The following is a 19,998-nucleotide window of genomic DNA, read 5'->3' on the forward strand; positions in this document are numbered from 1 at the left end:
ACTACGACACCGCGTGGGGGTTGCACGAAGACCCCCTGGTGGGGTTCTGGCTGGCGACCCCACAGTCCCCCGCTGGAAATGATATCAGTCGCGACTCGGTCGAGGGAGCCCCAGCACGTGCCGTGCCCCTCGCAGAGTGAGCTCAATAGCTTGCTCGATTCTTTACTTGGTGTACGTTCTTCGCGTACGCTTTTTTTCGCGGTGCGCGTTTTCGCTCGAAACTGGTTATTTCGGGGAACACGTAAGGGTGTACGGTGGTTGTGGAAAAGGAAAAAGTGAAAACTTGCCGCGGTGTATTTTAACCTACCTCCTCTTCTTGGATTGTACTCGTCGATTGATTTCGTTGGTGATATTTTAATCTCACAAGACTTCCCGTAACTTTCATCCTCTCGTACAATCAAAGGTGAGTGAAAATGGCCTTTGGTTAGGGTGCATCCGTCTACCTACGTGAAATAATTTTTTACGTTTGTCTTTCGCTCACTCCCGACTATCCCTTGTTTAACGTAAGACACGTTTGGCAAATCGCTGAGCAACGCCAGCTTGTTTAATGATCTGAATCAATTATCGAGTCGAACCAACGATAGAAATTTTACAAGGGTGAAATGACATTGCGAAACTGTCGATTAGATATTTGCGCTGACTCCGATCGGGCTTAAGTCTTCGTACGACATCTGTAGGCTACTCCATTAAAATTGCAACGGTTTATACCTTTACTCGTACTGTTTATGATAACTCATCGCACATCGGAACGATGCGATGATTCTATTAAACTTGTTCCTAATAGCTTCATGAAGCGAATGGTTGTAGCTGATCACATAATTGACTGCGAATGCACTTGTACGACATCTACGATATGTCCTGTTAAAGCTGCAACTCCTTTCCTTCCTTCCTTGTCATGTCTCGTACTCAAGTCGATAACCTGATCGCACCTTCTCGTTTACAATTTTTTCATGGAATAACGCAGTTTATAGAAAGAAAAAGCATCTTTGTCGCAATCAAACGCATAATTCTATCAAACGTGTAAATTCGTTTAATTACTTGTAACAGTAGACTGTTGATGTTTCCATTTTGATGGAACGATAAACCTTCTTTTAATATGTCTTTTAAAATGTCTTTCACATTTAACATGTGAAAATCACCTCGATTCTTTTTAGCAATCTTACTGTTACGATTTGTTACTTCTTTTTCTTTTTTTTTTTCGTATATTACTCGTATCAAGATCAACACGAACACAATTTCTGTTTAGTTTATTCGTTCTTAAGACCAGAAGATTTTTTAATAAAAGGACAGTCTCATCGTATTAATGCCTCTATATCGGTGCACACGTTCTCGAGACGCGACGACAAGGCGCGGGTATTAATAGAGTCGACGTTGGGACGGGGCACACGGTTTAAACCGACTCTTTGCTCTCTTGATCTTCAGCGTTCTAGAGCGCTCTAACCAGCCACGGGAGATCTTATGCATTCTTGGATACCTTAGTCACGGGAATCAGTGACCTCGATACGTAATTTCAAATAAATCATAATGAATAGGCATTACCGAAATGTGCATTATTTACTCTGAATTTTACAAAATCAAGTATTCACGATTATTTAACTGAATGAAAAGCTCATCATATGCTGCATCATATGTGGATGAAATATGGAATATTAGATAGGTAATTAAGTAGCAATTATCACAAGGATGTCTGGAAACAACAGTTAAAGCATACAATAAGTGTATTTAATTTCAATTTTTTCGCTTCAACTTAAGTAAATGATACTTATTGATTCAAAATTTAGAGTTATTCGCATAAAAGCTCTTTTGTTTGATCGAGCCAAAATGCGCTAGATATTAAACGTATCATGTATCATTGGAAGATAGAAAAGAAGAAGAAAAATTGCTTAACAGATTTTCAGCGATAAATGATTTGAATTAAAATTTTTATGTGTACTTTACTGTATTAGTAGACTGAATAAATGTAATGCGAAAAGAATTCAATGCCAGTGAAAATTTCTGCTTCTGTTCGCGCTGTTATTTTGGTAGCCTGTTGAGTGGATAGTTTTGGTATGTTTATTATACTTGTATGAGGATACAGATAGTGTGTGCGTATATCGAACATAGGTCGCAGTTATTCGAACGTGAATAAAATTTTCCTTTAAATATCGTAGTAATCGTTGTCGTTAGTAATTTTATTTAATAAGCTGTGTTGCGAGTAATTTTACATAAATGACACAACAGAAGATCAGCAAATTATTTTTGTGATTAAGATTCTTTCGTTGTAAAAATGTAAAAATCAGACATGAGGAAACGAAAAAGGAGTACAGGCTTAATCTTTGTAATTACAGTAATTTAAGACGAAATCTAAGGGAAAAAGTTATACAGTGTTGCATTTTATTTCAACTGTAAATTTTAGGTTTAAATTCAAAGCAATGAAATTTTTAAGCAAGGAACATCCGCTTCTGTACGTAAAACATTGTCTCGATAACTTTATCTTCACAATGTGTACCTATAATGATGATTACACACGCCTGATATCAATCGTTCCTTTATCACAGCGTTATAACATCAAATTGTTAACATTGGGCTCTTCGTAACGAAACTTGTTTTAAATTATCCAAGTAGTATATTTACGTAGTTATATAATTTGAAACAATGTCTGAACAATGAAAAAAATCAACATCGGTAAATGATGAGATTCTTAAAACTGCAATTAGAAAGAGGGAAAAACTTACCAGTCACGTACTCTACTACTCGATAAAAAAGCAAATATACCTACTTATAAAACTTATAAAAACATAGGTTGAACTTTGTTGTTGAGTTATCTTCTTCTGCCATTGCATACACCTGTTCACTACGTAATCAGTGCATATTGTTGAATATGTTTTCCAGCCGTAATACTACGTCAACGTCATTTTGGCTACGAATATTTATCTTGTTTTGCTTACGCATTGATTCTTACCTTATTTAGGTATACATATTGCACTATTGGACTGTTATACCAATATTCGAATATGCAAGTGATTATCTTTGCTAGTAGCATATTTCTTACAATAATAAGTACCATGTGCACACAAACGAGAAAAGCTTTTATATTATCATATATAATTTATAATTATTATATGATAAAAAAATTGATTTTCAGAAATCAAACATATATCATTAATATCTCACTTCAATAATTACTAATTCAATATCTTATATTGAAATTTTTACGATGTAAGATTGAGATAGATTGATGTGTTTAACAAATGATTAATAGTCTTCGATGTTTATAAACATCGAACGTATTGTTGTATGTTTATATTCTACAAATGATTTTTCTATTTCTGAGAAATGTTAAAATATCTAGACATTAACTTTTGCGATAAAATGGTAATACTAAACAACGTATCTTTTCATCTACATCTATTTTTGGAAAAATGAGAAATTGTACATTAAATTTAGTTTTGTATTAATAAATTAATCTGTACGGTATGTTTAATGATAAACTACAGATTACATTTATTTTAGTTTGCATTATCTAGTTGCAGCACATGGTTGTGTAATAATGCATTACATAATTATGTAATATTTTTCAAATGTTCACACCAGACGAATAGCATGATAAATAGTGACTTCAGTTCAATTATTTCATTGTTAATTGTTTCAATATTTTCAATAATATATCTTTGCCATTTTTCTTCTACAACCATGGAATTGTTATATGTATACTGATAAAGATGATGGGTACATTTACAAAATACCTTTTGTTCTAAATCATTATACTAAATTGCTTTTATTTTATACATCGGTTCATAATTTTATATTTATATCATAATAATTTTATCATAATAATTTTATATTTATATCATAAGGTTTATGTTACAAGCTAGCATTAAATAAAAAATATCTCTCCATGCTCAGATAGTTATCTCGAAATAAAGCAATTTTTTATTTTTAATTAGAAAGGTGAAAATTACAATCGAATGTTTACAACAATTTTTATGATAAAGATATAAAAAATAATCTTCGTCTTACGTAAATTGTAACGAGCACAGAAATTTAATCTACGGGAAAGATATATCGAATTTAATTAATTTTATAATATCTCAGGACAATCTCAAACTCGATTTTGTTAAAATAAGCGATTGGAACGAAAATCCAAATATCTTCAAATGCAATTTCGAACAGCGAGACTTACATTTATCACGTTCTTGTCCCATAATTTCATTAAACGTTCCATCGTTTAACTGAAAGATTGAAATTTCAAATTTGTCGTTTCATAAATAGAAGCAGCTGCAAGTTGGAGAAATGTCTATGTTTTCGTATCGTTAGTTAACGTGTTCTAAATTCTCTACGAGGTCAGAACCCGACGTGTGCTTTTTTCCATGAACAGACGTTTAGACATTTTTCCACGCGGTGACGAACAACGATCTGTGATGACGGCTCTCTTGGTCGCGCAGGGGGCCGTTCTCTCGCCCAATGGTCGACGATTTTTGTGGCCCCCGCGTCTGCTGTGCGGTGACGTAGTTATGTATGTACATGGTTCGAAATGAGAGGGAAAAAGGGTGCATTCGGACGACACACGGCCTAGCCCCTTGCAAATGCGTGACGGGGTCCACCAACGAAATTATGGATCGGGCCTAGGTACCACGCCTGCGCATGACCATCGCTAGATCACTCTGCCCTTCAGCCCACTTTCTACTCCCTTGCCATGTATGAATGTTGAACATGAACACCTAGCCATGCATTCTGCTTATAAATCAGTATTTCACTTGCTCTTGCTTGCCTTCTTCGTGCTTTCATTTTGTTACATGAAATATAACATTACATTATACGTTAAATTGTGTATCTTTGTGTCCAATTTGTGATATCTCTATTTAATATAATTGCATAATTTTCAAGCTAGGTTATCCGATTAAACAAGGAAAATACGTAATTCAATCCATTTCCCGTGGTCGTTCTCGGTTCTTCTCCTTGTCTAATCCATATTTTCTCCGTTCTACATAATGCATGAATTTTCTTACTGCAGGTACTGTGTGTTAAGCGTTATCGTAATTTAGATGAAAATTCTTCGTATTCTTCGACGACTGTTGCATTAGATTCATTGTATGTACACTTTTTTCAAGATTTGCATACGGTATCCTCTAACTGATTTTTGACGATTATTTTTCAGAACTTTTTGAGTTTTTGAATATTACTCTCAATACCTTTTCTCTTCGGATCAGGCTTCTTTGATTTATTTCATGATCCCTACATTAAATATTCATTCAAATATTCATTTTGATTTTCTATCTTTAATGACCCACCTTCTATTTTTTTGTTCATGTATGCACGTTATACGTACGTCCGTGAAAATACGTATATTTTAAATCGTCGCTTAAATTGTATTGGCTAATGACCGTATCACTTCACCGAGGTATTTTCGTATTTCAATTACTTTAATAAGAAAAATAACGAAATAAACTTTTTCCACTTCATTAAACTGAAAGTAAATCTTAATTTGTACAATTCAATTAAATTAATGCAATTACTTTTCTAATTAGCTTTTATACGATTATTTCAATTAAAATAATTCAAATATTACTTTTACTCTTGTATTAATTTTATATTTTAAGTTTCTCATAGCTACTGGTTTGTATTTCATGAGAGAAAGATAACTACTTGTGCAACATATATATTTACTACAAACATTAATGAGCATATTAACAATAATGAAAATATTTAGACAACAAGTTTTGACTTGAATGTATTGCATTATATTCTAATTACTAGTAAACAAACTAAATTTGTTCTGTAACATAATAGATCGCTTAAATTAGTTAGTAAAAAGTGCAAACTATTTCAATAATTCATTGGACTTATAATTTAAATATTAGCTGTTAATATTTATCAAATCAGATTTTTATTAAATTGTTATCTTTATATTATACTTTATATTATAATTAATATATTTTACAGAATTAAGTAACCATTACAATCAAAAAATTGTTTATAATCACCTATTTTTAAGTTAATATTTTATTATGAAATAATATTTACAACAATATTTACAATTAACTAAACAAATTCAATACATGTGATAACAATAATATATAATTTAAGATACAAACTTATCTTCCAAATTGTTTTAATGCATAGACGTTTTCATTAGTTATTACACATATTTTGTTTTACCTTCACAATATATGTATAATTAGTATTAAAATTAAATTCATGTCTTCTAATGTATGAAATAAATACATGTGTAAAGAAGAGTGCCAAGATGGGCGTCAGAAACCTTTTACGTCATTCTTGTTACTATATAAAACAACAACGAATTTTATCAGATTTTATCAGATGCATTTCATTTTCAAAATTCTGTGAATCAATTCGAATTCATACAAAATCAATAAATTTGCTTTTAAATTATTATTTCATAAAATCTATTAAAAAGCCTGCTTCTCTTAAGCCCAGTACATTGCTACTCGAACATTATTCCAAATCGACCATGGTAGTGCCGACAAATTATTCTCGGCGTTGATCATTGTAGGTGGATTTCCGATTTCGTAAACTCGTTAACTGCACGAACATTCTGCAGTGGTTAGATGTTTAAACATCAACACTACTTCGTTACGGGTACAGCTATAATATACCATTTATTACGTAAATATTACATTGATACAAACAATCAAAGTGATTCTGTGGAACATCTTAGTGAAATTAATACATCATGAGAATCATTGCGCGTTTCAAATACGCTGAGATATCTTGCTTCTATTGATTGCTAATTGCGTGTCATTCGGTTTATATTTATACTTTCGTTCTTGGAGGATTTCCGAAAGAGTATTATTATAAAGACAAATAAATATGTACAGTAGTAGAGTGTAGTCATAGAGAAGAATAGGAGAAAAAATTTATTGGAAATAATGTTTACAGAGATTATATAATGAAACAGTATGCTAGGAAAAAACTATAATAGTAAGTAGATCTTATAATTAATTTGCAAGTTATCTATTCTCTATTGTAACATGTTACAAGAAAAGGATAAATGTTTACTTTATATTTACTAATAATTTAGTAATATTTGTATTGATTTTATATACGACAATGTTTAGGTAATTTAGTGATACACAACCGTTCTACATTACTTATTCTATTAAATATAATAAACATTTAGCAAATTATAGATTTGTGCAAAAAGTAGTTTCTATCATTAATAATCCTGAAGCAAATTTAAGATTGAATTAAAATTGTATAATTGCACAAGGAAACACAAGCATCTTTTTATTACAAAGGTATAAAAACCATTATTAATGAATAAATTACTAGATCATTATGATATTTTTTTGATAGTTTTTATTCTATAAATATTGTTTTATCCAATGCATGATCTTTGAAGAATTTATAGTTTCTTCAGGACAGCGAAACCATTTGGTTTTGCTAGGCGTGCTCTAGATATTGCAATAAAAGCGAAGAATGTTTCTTTCTAATTCAGTCAATTTCCTAATTTATTAAATGTTCAATTACACTGAATGATGTTAGTGATAGACAGATTATGCCATAAATTTGTGCCGCTATACCTTTATCTATCTTAATCTACGAATTTCTTTTATAAATGTAGCACATTTTTCTTAGTTTATTTGTTTGAGATTTATTTAAGCAAAGAGCCCTTCGTATAGCGAATACTTCTGCATAGTGAAGCATTATGAGCAGAAATACGTATTTCTCTTCAATGTTTGATGTATGCATTTTAAAAATGTATCGAAAAATGCTGTAAGAAACACTTGTGCACTCTACAAAAAAGAAATCATGTTATTCTTTGTCTGTGACATAGGATTTCAATATCTTCAGAACTAAAATTTCCTTTAAATGATTAAAAATTCATAAGGTTCGTAACCTTTATTTAGCAAGAAAAGCAGAAATGTTTTCATTAAGGAAATATTCGACATTTTAAGTATGTTAAAGCCAATAATTTTTAGATATTTAAAAAAATTGAAGAAGTTGTCATTTCTGACAGTACATTTATTATAGTGATAGCATTACAGTGTATGCATCGAACTACACAAAGATTTTATATATATTTGTATATATTATTAATAAAGAGGTAATCGAGAAAACAATTTGCAATAAGAATATAGTAAATTCGCTAAAAAACAAAATAGTACAGAACCTTAGAATTAGAAAATAATTTAACGTTTTAACAGAATTTCAAGATGTGCTTGAAATAATTTAAATTTTTATATTTCGATACAATGTTTGGCATAGATGCGCACCGGGCGTGGGTCTTACTTCGTGGTAGAAGTGAAGTCAGGGAGATTCCATGGCTCAAAATAAGATGAAAATCAAGAATAACAAAGTTTGCGTTGGAAGCTTTATTTCTGAGAAGATCGAGTTTGAAAACTTGTCAAATACTTGTGCATTTTATTAATTTTCGATTAGACGATTACGAGTGGACAATTAGCAGAGGGTTATGCTACGCGCAAAAATAAGTGAAAAATATGGAACAACGTCTTCTTGTTTGAAACCTCGTTGTCGAGAAAAGTGAAGTTTGAAAATTTGTCGAATACGCGTGGGCTGAGTAAATAATTCTACATTAAATACACGTATATTCAAATTACTTTCTCCAACACAAACTTTATTTTATATTTTCGAATTATTTTCGCGTGTAGAATAGCTTAAAGCTGATTTTCTTGAAAACGAAATCTTCAGCGCAATTTTGTTATTGTTAATTTTCGTCTTATTTTTAACCACAGAATGTTCCATAATTTCATTTGTACATGAATTTAGATTCACGTTGTATAGAATATAAATTAGTATTACTTCTGTTTTCATTTCTTAATGTGTCGTAAAATAGAATCTCAAGAGATACTTCTCTTTGTTTTTGTACAGAATGAATATTTGTGCAGTAAAATTAATGCTTGATAATTGGACAGAACATGTCTGAATTTGAATGCAAGCGTTGTAAGTATGATTGTAAGAAATGTATGATTTGAAACGTCCTCGATTTATTGTATATACTTGCTAAATTCAGCACAGTTGCTTATTACGTAAGAAAATTGTATTATTTTGATGTTTCAACAGAAAGAATTTATACATCACATTTGAGCAACAACTGTTAGCTAACATCTGCTTTATCTGTGGACCTAATTTCTTAACTATAGAAGTACTCAAAGCCAAGATTCTTAGCTATTTTGTTTACAGAATTATAAGATATAATAATGCTGGAAAGTTTGACACCGCATAACAAATTAATTTGTACAAACGTTGCACAATGAAGAACGATAATTATCTACAACGTGATATTTGTGCGTCTATTTATTTTCCTTTAAGAACTGGAAATGCAAGTTCAAGTTTTATGTCGCTAAATTTTATGTGGAAAGTGGAATAATATAAATATTCACTCGTGAATTATAGAAAACTGTTAAGAAATTCGTTAATCTCTATTGTCAGATTATTATAAAGGGTAAATATCAAGAAATTTGTTCGCTCGAGATACAGAATATCATATTCGAGCTTATAGAAACTTCTTGTACAAACATTATAAAATAACGTGATCGTTACGTTAAATAATAAGTTTCCCCAACTTTGCAATAATTTTGCAAACACTGGACAGATTGTAATTGGTCTAATTGAAATCGTAATGTGCGATGCATTTGATAATACATTTATGATTTATGAAAATTAATGTAATTAACGTTTACATCATTTCATCCTAGAAATACTATTTTGGACAAAATTGTTATGAAATCTGTATAAAAAATTCTATTTATTTAATTATTATCAATGAACAGTACATTTTGTAGTAGAAAAGAATGCAAAAGTTTCAAAAGGTGATTTATATTTATCTAACGAATAAATGTGTGACTGTGGTATGTTTGGCAGTGAGCACTGAACGCGTCATAACAATGGGTGAGAAAACATTCAACCTAACTTGGAACAATCACCTAGCGAACTTGTCTGGATTGTTTGAAGGACTCTATAAGAGTGGTTCCTTGACTGATACAACGTTAGCTTGTCAAGGTGGAATGTTAAGGGCACATAGACTGGTCTTGGCAGCATGCAGTCCTTATTTTGAAAGAGTTTTCAAAGAACACTATGGTGAACAGCCAATTCTTATTTTAAAAGGTAAGCTTAAAAGGTAAAAGTCAGTTTAACAATCGCAATTCTCTAAAATATATGACCTTCTCTTACGTATTGATATCAGTGAATTCATTTTTAACGTAGTAGCGTCGAACAACAAAATTTAATGCTGAATTATAGCGTTGTAATTATTCGATTCTAATGACGTGCAATAATGTCTGTTTTGAAACATGATTAAGTATATCAAGGTTGCATTCTTTCATTTCCTTTAACGCTGTAAATAACATAGCATAGCATAGCATAGAATAACATTGAACGTTGAAGAAATACAACGTTGAACAATTTTTGCGTAACAAAGTACTTTGAAAAATATTTCTATCGTTACATATAAACGGTTTTCTTAATAAATTGATTTCCTACATGAAATTTAAGATACTGTACAGTGGTTTTTCAATCGCATAAAGTAGACGAAGAAATTTATGTCTAGTAAACAATATATATTCATACTAGATGCGAATATGTAAATATTGTGTGAGCTTAGCACGACTGTAGGTGTGCAAATTTATTTAAATTTATGTAGATACAGTAGATATTGATATGGCTTCTACTTATTTACACCGTATCCCGTAGGTGTTGCGGTTGAAGAAATGGAATGTCTTTTGGATTTTATGTACCGTGGTTCGATCGATGTCGCTGAAGAACATTTGCCATCTTTGATTAAAACTGCCACAGATCTAGAGATCCGTGGTCTTTCCGGTGACCAGAGAAATCAAGAAAATAGTCGTAGCCCTTATACGAGAGTGGAAACGCGGATGCAACGGTGTCACATAGAGGCGAGAGTTCATACAACGGAGTACATGAAGGAACCGTCCGTGATACCATTTTTACCAAAACAGTCTTCCATAGAGTCATTAGAGGATCACATCAAAGTGGAAGAAATTGAGGTGGAAGACGATCCGATGGTGATCGATGGGCACGAGGATACGTTCGATGAACCTTTGCGATCGTCGGAAACGCAAATTGTAAGTCCAAATGATATAATTAAAATAATAGAGAAAATGTGAAACAGTCAAATTATCATAGTGCATAAAATGTACGTGCACGTATGTAATTAGTCACGCAAACCTACATATACCTAAATCGAACTATGTTAGTTATTGAAATATATTTTATCACGAAACTATTTATACTTATACAAGTATATCGATAAGAAGTTACCTTGAGTTCAATCACTATATTAATGTATCTGTAAAAAGAATGTAAAAAACTAGAACATTAACTTACAAATACCGTGAGATAAAATTACACCAGAGATTACAAAACTTTTAATTTTATCAATGCCAAGAAGAAGATAGCAGGCCATTATTGATGAGGGCGGGGGGATCGATGCAAACGGTACCACTTCCAACATTTGCTGTGATGTAAGATTTGTTGCTTACTCTTTTCTCTTTGTCGAATGACCCCGTTGAAATCATCTCAATTGTTTCAAACATCCTTATTTTATCAGGAATAAGAAATTAAGGCGTCATAAAAAAAAAGTGGAGGTGACCTCGAAATCTTCGAAAAACCTTCATGAGCAAAAAAATTATTACTATCATATTACGAGTCTCTCAATACCATAGAACTTTCATGAACAATATTTTTCCATATCTCTAAAAAGAAAAGAAATATTTACGGTGATTAAAGTTATTGTTCCACCTTGTATTGTTTATACATAAGGTGTCTCCGAAATCATTGCACAAGCGGTGCACTCGGGTGGTGATTCTACATGCAAAAATAAATCGACAAAGAAAGAATAACGTTTTTGCGTTTAAGACATCGTTTTCGAGGAAAATGTGCTCGAAAATCCGTCAGATGCACGCGTGCCAATTGTAAGTTTCCGGGCATTCGATTTGTCTTTCTGCTCGCGTTGGTAATAATTTAATTAGACAAGCAGACTTATACATGCAGCAACGCGTCAACATTTTGAACGCTTGTTACGTCAATAAAATGATTTTTAAAAATTAATACTCTTACCCTTATTTCTGAAACCATCGCAAATACGGAGACCGTAGAAATAAGATAGCAGCAATAATAGAAAGCAAATCATAACATTGTTCATGTTTATAAATATAAACACGAGCAGAAAGAGAAGTCGGATACCTCGAAGCTTACAATTAGTACACGTACACGTGACGGATCTTCGAACTTATTTTCCTTGGGAACAAAGTCTTGGACGAAGAAATGTTATTCTTTTTTTTCTTTGACTCATTTTTATACGTAGAATCATCCGACCGCTTGTGCTATGATTTCGGAGACACCGTGCATGTACAAATGTAAATGAATTACTATGAGAAAGGGAAAGAAGATTCTTTTTAAATGTTAATGTCAACTAAATGTTGCATTATCCCTGAAACACGTGTAAGATTAATTGCGAATATATTAAAAATTGCGCAAACAAAATGTCATTCCGTGGCAAGAGATTTTAACGATGGGCGATTTATCATAATCAAAGAGAAATCGGGACAGTACAATTTTCATATAGAATATATTCTTTATTCTTTACTCTTTATCAATACATTTCAATGTCATCTAATTAAGACTAAATGAACTATTATCCATAAAAGGAGGAAAACCGAAATTTCAGTTTACCTGTTCTAATGATTAAAAATAGCGAATGCTATATTCGTTCCACTGACAAATTAATGACATTTGTATAAAAACTTCAGAAGCTGTTTATTTTAAATTGTGTACGTTTTTAACATGATTGATCCTGTCGCTATAGGTTTTATATGTGAGACATTTAATGTATACAAAGGGTTTTAAAAAACGTGGATACAAAAATCACTAGTTTCTGATTAGTTTCTAGACAGTCTTAATACAGTGTATTCACCGATAGTCACGTAACTATTGCGTGTTACCTTAAACTTATCAACCAAATCATTTAAATTTTTTAGTTGTCACCAAGTGACACAAAATAAACGCTGTACTCGCATTATACTAGGTGAGTCATTTAAGTGTTTAAGTTTTTTTAGCTTGGTGTCGATATTATTTTAAGCACGTAATAAATCAAAAAATTTTTCAAGGATTCTTTATAAAATTACATACTTACTTACTTACTTATGTCGAAAACTATCAATTCAATAGCTATCTTAACTTTTATCTTGTAAAACTTGTCGTAGGGAAAACGCAAGGCACTATACTACTTTTGCACTTGTTTTTCTTATATTTCATACGATAAATTTTACGAAATGAAAGTCAAAACATCTACCAACTAACACTTCTTCCACAAAAATAAGTTAATAATTTTTTTATAGAGAATCTCGAGCTGCGTCGGCTAATGTATTAAAAAATATACGAGTCCGTTTAAAAAGTCAAAGTTGACCTCTACATAACCTTTACGCGCCTACCTATGGAAGAACTAATAACGTCAAAATACACTCGCCTTCAAACAATTTAATTTTTACCTGAAACATTTTTTGATATACCTAATTATTAGTATCGAAAATATTTCAACTTAAACTTTTAGGTGATTTACCCTGTGTAATCATAGATAAACACATGATGCCATTCATTAGCAGAAAACAGAATTTTGTTGTTTTAACATTGCAGCGTTTATGTACGTTTGTATGGTTATTTTTCAGGTTACAGTTTATTCTTGCACGAAATTTCGAAATAACAGACTTTTCTTCCATGCACGATAAAGTGAGTAGTAACATTAGACACAAACAACTTGTATGAGGAAAACTTTTCCAATTGCAAGTACATAAATAGGATTATATCGAGCGCGATATTATTGTACTTACATGTATTTACTTTTAACCGAGACTGAAACGTTGAAAAGTAATTATTATATTAACTGTTTCTAAGAATGTGGAAGATTGAGATCTGTTAGTAATTATATATAAATAGTGATAGTAGCTCATTTGCAGAGGAAATGTTTTGCAAGTAAAGTTGGATTTATAGATAATAACTGAGCGATAAGCAATGAGGAAACAGGAAATCTTGTAATTTTCAGACTAGTGATTTTTCCATGAATGTTTGTTAAGACTTTCTTGCGTATTTTAATGAATGTTACATGCGCTTCAAGTTTGAACGCGTCAGCTCTGTATATTTATATGGGGAGCTATCAAGGATTTTTAATGTTAATAATTAAGAATATTCATGAGTAAGAACAGATTGAGCAATACGTTTTTTTTTAATATAGTACAGTAAGTTCACTAGTTTTATATAAGATCTGTTTATATCTGTACATAATCAAGCCTATTACCTCTAGCAATTGTGCCAAATATTTTATTTATCAGGTCTGTCTAAAATCCTTTGGTTTCTTATCTAAAGAAATCTGGTAGATTTGTTTCTGCATTCTGCTATTTGTTTAATAATCATTCACAGTTGGATTACCAAATACGGGTTAGGTAAAGAAAGGCTCAATACGTATTCTACTAATTTCTTGTATAAATGATATCATACTGTAATTCTGTTATGTCGTAAAAGAAGAATTTATTTAAAAAAATATCCTTTCCTAAACGTAAGTGACGGAACTATGTAGTTTATTATAGGCAAGATTTATCATTGTCATCTGTCTGGTAATTCGATAAGAATTTCTAATAAAATATTTATACTGTTAACTTTCTTCCAGAAAGATAAAAGTGTCGCCTTCGAGCACAAATCGACTGTCGCGATACATAGTTTACTGTTCAGATTGAATTTTTCTTTGAAATATTCAGAAACAAGCTTCGTCTACCTGAAAAAAATTTGTCTTCATTCTTTTAACGATCGACTTACGTGAAATGTATGCCATTTGTTCATAGAAAATCTACAGGCGAATTGAATGCTGTCAGCTAACTTGAAATTTTTGCAATTTCTCCTTTAGAGTGTTCACTCGTTATAGCTAGCACGAGCAACGCTTTCATAAGATTCTTTGAAATGCATACAGCAGCAGAAAGTGACCTTTACGTTTAACCTAATACATTCACGCTCTTACGAGCGTAGAATACTTATGACTAGCATCTTAATTTTTTGTAATTTCTTTGCATGACTTAGAGACGTATGCCACCGCCAATGTACAAGCGAGAGACAAGATTTAAAGGTCAGAAAAGGGTCTCGGTGGGACGTTCAACGAGAAACAATGATGTATTAGAATTTAGATCAAAGGAGCGTATAGCTTCGAAAGAAGAGTCTACGAGGGAGAGCTACGAAGACTCGTCGAACACGGTTAAGTCCGAACCAAATTTTAACAACACATCTGCAGATCCTACGGTACCGGATATACAGATGAACGACGACTTACAAGAACGAGATGAAAGTCTGGTATGAGAAGATGATCACAATTGAAATTGCTTTTATGTTCAAGATCATTGGTATTTGTATTTGGTATTTCGGTATCTGTTAACGTGTGAGCACGGTATTCGTAAGAATTAGGCAGAATCGGCGCTACAATTTCGCGAATATGCATTCTGGTAATACATATCAATTTGTTGAACTTAAATCTAATTATTACTACCGTTCTTGTAAGTTAGGAATCTTCTCCATTGCAGGCAATTATTTTCATTACACCGTCATTCTATTTTTAGGAATCGTCAAAGAACATGGATGACAGTCCAAGATTAACTATCAAGAAGAAGGGCGATAATCTTACGAAGAGGTCAGGATTAAACGAAGGAAAAGAAACCAGACCGATACTGCCCAAGTCTGAAAAAGCGCAATATAAACCTTTCTCTTGCGACCTCTGTACTTTAGCCTTTACGAGAGCTTCTCATTTGGCCAGACACAGAAGAGTTCATACGGGTGAACGACCATTTGCCTGCAGCATTTGTCCCCGAATGTTTGCCAGACAGGACAAATTGAAGCAGCATTTGGACTCGCACTTACAATGGCCAAAAAGGAAGAATAGCTTGTCAAGTTCGAGTTGTCAATCAGCACCGTCGGCGGTGGTTAAAGGGAAAAGGGGTAGACCGAGAAAGGTTAGACGTGTTTACATAATATCGTAATCACGTTGTAATCAATTTCGATTTCTAAATGCTCTCGCAGATAATCTTTGTTCCTCTTATTTTCATTTCAACTTTCTTCCTTTCTTTAACATTTGGATTTCTTTTTATCTTAATGTTAAATAATAATTTTTTCTTTTTACAATGAATTCCTTTCTTTAACCTGCATATTGCAGAGTTCTTTTTATTTACGATAGGATGTATTTATTATTTTTTGCATTTCCATCATTTTTCCATCCTTACAGATCCTATTTTCGTGGAAATTCATTCAGAAATATTTTAATCAGCGAGAGTTTAAGCGAATAGGCAACGGTATAAATCCAGATACTAATACTATAAATATGTGGCAGGTAAATTTAGAACAGTCCGCCATGGAAGAAATTCTGAAATTTGGCGAATTCAGTTCTCTACTAAACAAATCCCATTCCGCGAATGCGACGAGCAAAAATGAAGATTTCGCATCCGTTGAAAACGAAAGAAAAATGAAGGAACAGGAAGAGTATATCGCGGAAGAAGGGAATGAAGATAAAGACAAAGATGCTAACAGAGATAAAGACAATTATGGTTGTCAGGTCGAAAACGGTCAAGATATAGTTTAAATAATTTTTTCTTTACTTTCTCCCGTACTTTTACGAAAAGTATTTTTCTATGGGTAGGAAATCATACGGCTACGGAGTGACAGAAATTACCGAGCATTTTCGATCAACGATTCGAAACAGGTACTTTTCTTGATTTCTCTTTATCAAACGTTCACTAGCGTGAGAATAAACATAAAAGCTAGAAATTTATTAGCATACTTTTAGATACTATGATTAGTAATCTTTTTTATTTGATTTCTAGTTCAACAAAATTTTATGTGCAATAATTCTTGATTCTCGATGTTCGTTCTTCTGCAAAGAAAATTTGCATTCTTTGAACTAGCGAAGTAAATTAGTAAGGTCGTAAATTGGTTACAAGTTATATTTCATATTTATATACATAAGATAAATACGCAACGATATGTATTAGAGACATTTTCACTATATACAACGCTAATTAGAAACTATGGTTTCAAAATGAAACGCTAATGGAATGAAACTGATTGTTGTGAGACCATTGTTACTCTTATACGGGAATTCCACATACTTATTTCGTTTTTATATATTCGTTAATATTACGCTGCTGTGAAAGTAGCTGAGACGATATCGAGATTTACGTAATTCGTATAAATGAAACGTGTACAACGCGTTTATTTGAATTACTGGTTGAACGTATAAAAGAATTAGATTATTACACGTATGACGAGTCATTCAAAATTCATGTGACGGTTAACAAACTAGTATATGAAGATAATTTCTATAAATAGGCATTCAATAAATAGTATATATAAAAAATGTACATTCGACTCAATACTGAGCGCATTAAAACATACTTTTTGAAGGGACAACATTTATAACTAACATCAGAAACAACGTGCAGGATCATACGAACGATTTAACTACTAAAATTTACGAGTAATTTTTCTCCACAAAAATACGATGTAACTTTGTCATATTAAATTCGAGTACCACGTTTTGTACATCTTACGTGTCCCCCTTGAATCTCGTCCTAGATGCGAATCAACCTTATAACGAATCTTACCAAATAATTTTGCCACAACTTACGTATTTATTTATTAAGGTTCGCGGTATTCTTGTTATAGATTAAATAGAAATTTGTTCGAAAGAGTACCTGAAGCACCTATGTTAGATTCGAGACTAACTGATGGTGAACACAGGCCATGTAGGAAAATAATAAACAATCCTTATCTCTCATTTTCCGAGATGGTTGTTTAGGTACTGATAAGTCGAATTCTACGACGATTTACTGTCGTATACACAATATTTCTATCGTAAGATTAGGAGAAGAAATTTATGTTGAAAACTCGACCAAATTACTTAAGCTGCGAGACTGTGGTATGGTTTGCATTGTGAAACTGTTTAACTGATTGAAGCCTAAGTTACAGAATTTGTTCACCTTCTTAGGATACGAGGATAATTATTAATTTAGGGGAATATGTATATAAATATGTATCGTCTTATCTATGTATTTTCTGATATGCATAGATTGTTTCGGTATTCCTGCTATATTTTTCGGTATTCTACTATATATGTATACGTGCGATATACATATAAGATCATTGAAATAATTTTACAACATTTAAAGGGGCCCAACAGAAATTTTATTGAGCTTATATCATTTCGATCGTCACGTTAGCCAAGCTAATATATTTATATTTCGAACATTTGCCTTTAAATGTAGGCCTAACAATGGTTGGATCTATTTAAATGCCTAAAAAAAGAAAAAAAAAGCTCTTAAATGTTCATCGTATTATGAAGAGTAAAGCAACATTTTTTTTTTTTTTGTTAAATTTTCGTGCAAATATGAAACGCAGATAAAATTGTCGTTGAAATTAATTCGGAAAGATATATTTCTCTGAATTCATAATTATGAGAAGTAGGCAGTTAAATGTACGACAGTGCAAACTACTTACATCTATGTAGATGAGGCTCAACGATTCTCAGAGCCGAAAAAGAAATGTAGCTTTGAATATTTTGTTATACATGCGATTATAAATACGTCAAGTACAAATGTCCAAATATTAGAATATACGTGTGCGTAAGTGTGCGTGCCTGTCGTACTATAAAAGAAGAAAGAAATACCAGTATGTGTATAGCGTTCAAGAATTATTGGCGAGTGCAATCTTTTTTTTTTTTGTGTTGAATCGAACGATACTTGTTAATCCGTTTCTGTTCCTTTCTTCGACCAAAAGTTTAGCTTCTTAAGGAATTCTCGATTGATTAACATTTTTTGTGTTTTTGTTTTCGTAATTTTATAAGTAGATATATAATTGTGCTTACATTCGGTGGTTCTAGATGAAATAATTCGATGCTTAAAATATGGAAGAATATGCGTTTGTGTGTAGCGGTACTGCTATTTATCCGCATCGATTTGCTATTTGTTTATCCAATTTCATGTTAGCAAAGTATCATTTCGTTCATCTCTTCTCTTCTTATAAATCAATAAGAAATGGCAAATTATCGATTCCATGTTTTAAGCGTAAAATAGAAAAAGGAATAATCAGGCAGTTATGAAAATTGAATCGAATTATGTATTTTCATTGATTTCACGAAAGCCGGTTTCGCTCTACAGCTATATAGAACAATGTATTGCGTAGCGTACGTGGTGCCATCCGAATTGTATCTTCCTGTAACATCAGTTGTTGTTGTTGTACGAATTGTATTTTGTTTCGTTAAATTCTTGTTGCTCGACCTACCAGTGTTACACCTCCTGCATTATAACTTTTATTACGGCGATGTGCAATTATTTCAGCGATATGACTGTTTGGTCTGCCGCGGCAAATTACGAGTGTACTTGGTGCAATTACAGCGTCCAGAAGGTCGTACGCGAGTCTTCATATCTTACAGTGTATATTGTGTAGCATGTGTAAATAAATTTTAAAGCCAATGTTTATTCCAATTGATACCTTCTTCTTCTAATTTGTTTTAATATTTTGAAATACTATTAAACTTGTTTTGTCAATTTCTGAAAAGATATCTGTTTAAAGACACACACACATATATATACATATATATATATATATATATATATATATATATATATATATATATATGTAACAACAAGTAAAATAGCTGAACCAGTTACAATAGCGAACGATTATCAGCAACCTAGCATACTTTTTTCTTTCGCATATCCTACAATTATGTATTCTAGAACCATTTGTACTCACTTGCAACTACATGTTAATATTCTTCGTTGTCTCTTTAAATTAGTTTCACATACACATATGTGTACCTACATGGAAAATACGAATATTTGTAGAGGGCAGAACAGATGAAACTTTAGTAAACTCTAGTAAATTCTCTCATTAACTTAGCGTAACTTTAGTAAATTCTCTTCGAAGAACTATAAATGTATAAATAGACAGGGGTAAAGTATTAGCATACCCTATGAATAAAAATAAGACAGA

At 31.9% G+C, this 19,998-nt stretch overlaps 1 protein-coding gene and 1 long non-coding RNA gene across 9 annotated transcripts in view; one reads left to right on the forward strand and one right to left on the reverse strand.

Moving 5' to 3' along the window:
- Positions 1–1,186, reverse strand: part of LOC138179315 (uncharacterized) — a 92,962-nt gene extending 91,776 nt beyond the window's left edge. The window contains exons 1-2 of the long non-coding RNA XR_011173012.1: positions 709–1,186; positions 308–443 (exon numbers count right to left, since the gene is read on the reverse strand). This is a non-coding gene — a long non-coding RNA (uncharacterized LOC138179315). The remainder of the gene's footprint in view (positions 1–307; positions 444–708) is intronic.
- On the forward strand, positions 269–19,475 carry LOC138179308 (protein tramtrack, beta isoform). 8 transcript variants are annotated; one of them, XR_011173008.1, is made up of 7 exons: positions 6,528–6,606; positions 9,826–10,068; positions 10,654–11,045; positions 15,046–15,312; positions 15,576–15,965; positions 16,340–16,708; positions 16,830–19,475. XR_011173008.1 is itself a non-coding variant. In XM_069111968.1 (6 exons), exons 2-6 carry the CDS (start codon positions 9,849–9,851, stop codon positions 16,586–16,588), a joined length of 1,518 nt encoding a protein of 505 aa, XP_068968069.1. In that variant the 5' UTR covers positions 269–403; positions 9,826–9,848; the 3' UTR covers positions 16,589–19,475. The 8 variants fall into 8 exon arrangements, 7 of the variants coding, with proteins under 7 accessions (XP_068968069.1, XP_068968065.1, XP_068968064.1 ...); XM_069111968.1 differs by lacking the exon at positions 6,528–6,606 and adding an exon at positions 269–403 and having other exon boundaries at positions 16,340–19,475; XM_069111964.1 differs by lacking the exon at positions 6,528–6,606 and adding an exon at positions 4,551–4,608 and having other exon boundaries at positions 16,340–19,475.
- Positions 19,476–19,998: the final 523 nt, after the last annotated feature.

Source organism: Bombus flavifrons, chromosome 4, assembly GCF_040668555.2.
Source record: "Bombus flavifrons isolate JBK064 chromosome 4, iyBomFlav1_principal, whole genome shotgun sequence".
Lineage (NCBI taxonomy): Eukaryota > Metazoa > Arthropoda > Insecta > Hymenoptera > Apidae > Bombus > Bombus flavifrons.

Excerpts from the sequence above, each read along its gene's own strand:
- LOC138179308 (XM_069111963.1), top strand. The coding sequence starts at position 6,549 with ATGTTTAAACATCAACACTACTTCGTTACGGGTACAGCTATAATATAC. Across the intron at positions 10,069-10,653 it reads GCCAATTCTTATTTTAAAAG|GTGTTGCGGTTGAAGAAATG; the intron begins GTAAGCTTAAAA and ends CGTATCCCGTAG. Across the intron at positions 15,966-16,339 it reads AAAGGGGTAGACCGAGAAAG|GTAAATTTAGAACAGTCCGC; the intron begins GTTAGACGTGTT and ends AATATGTGGCAG.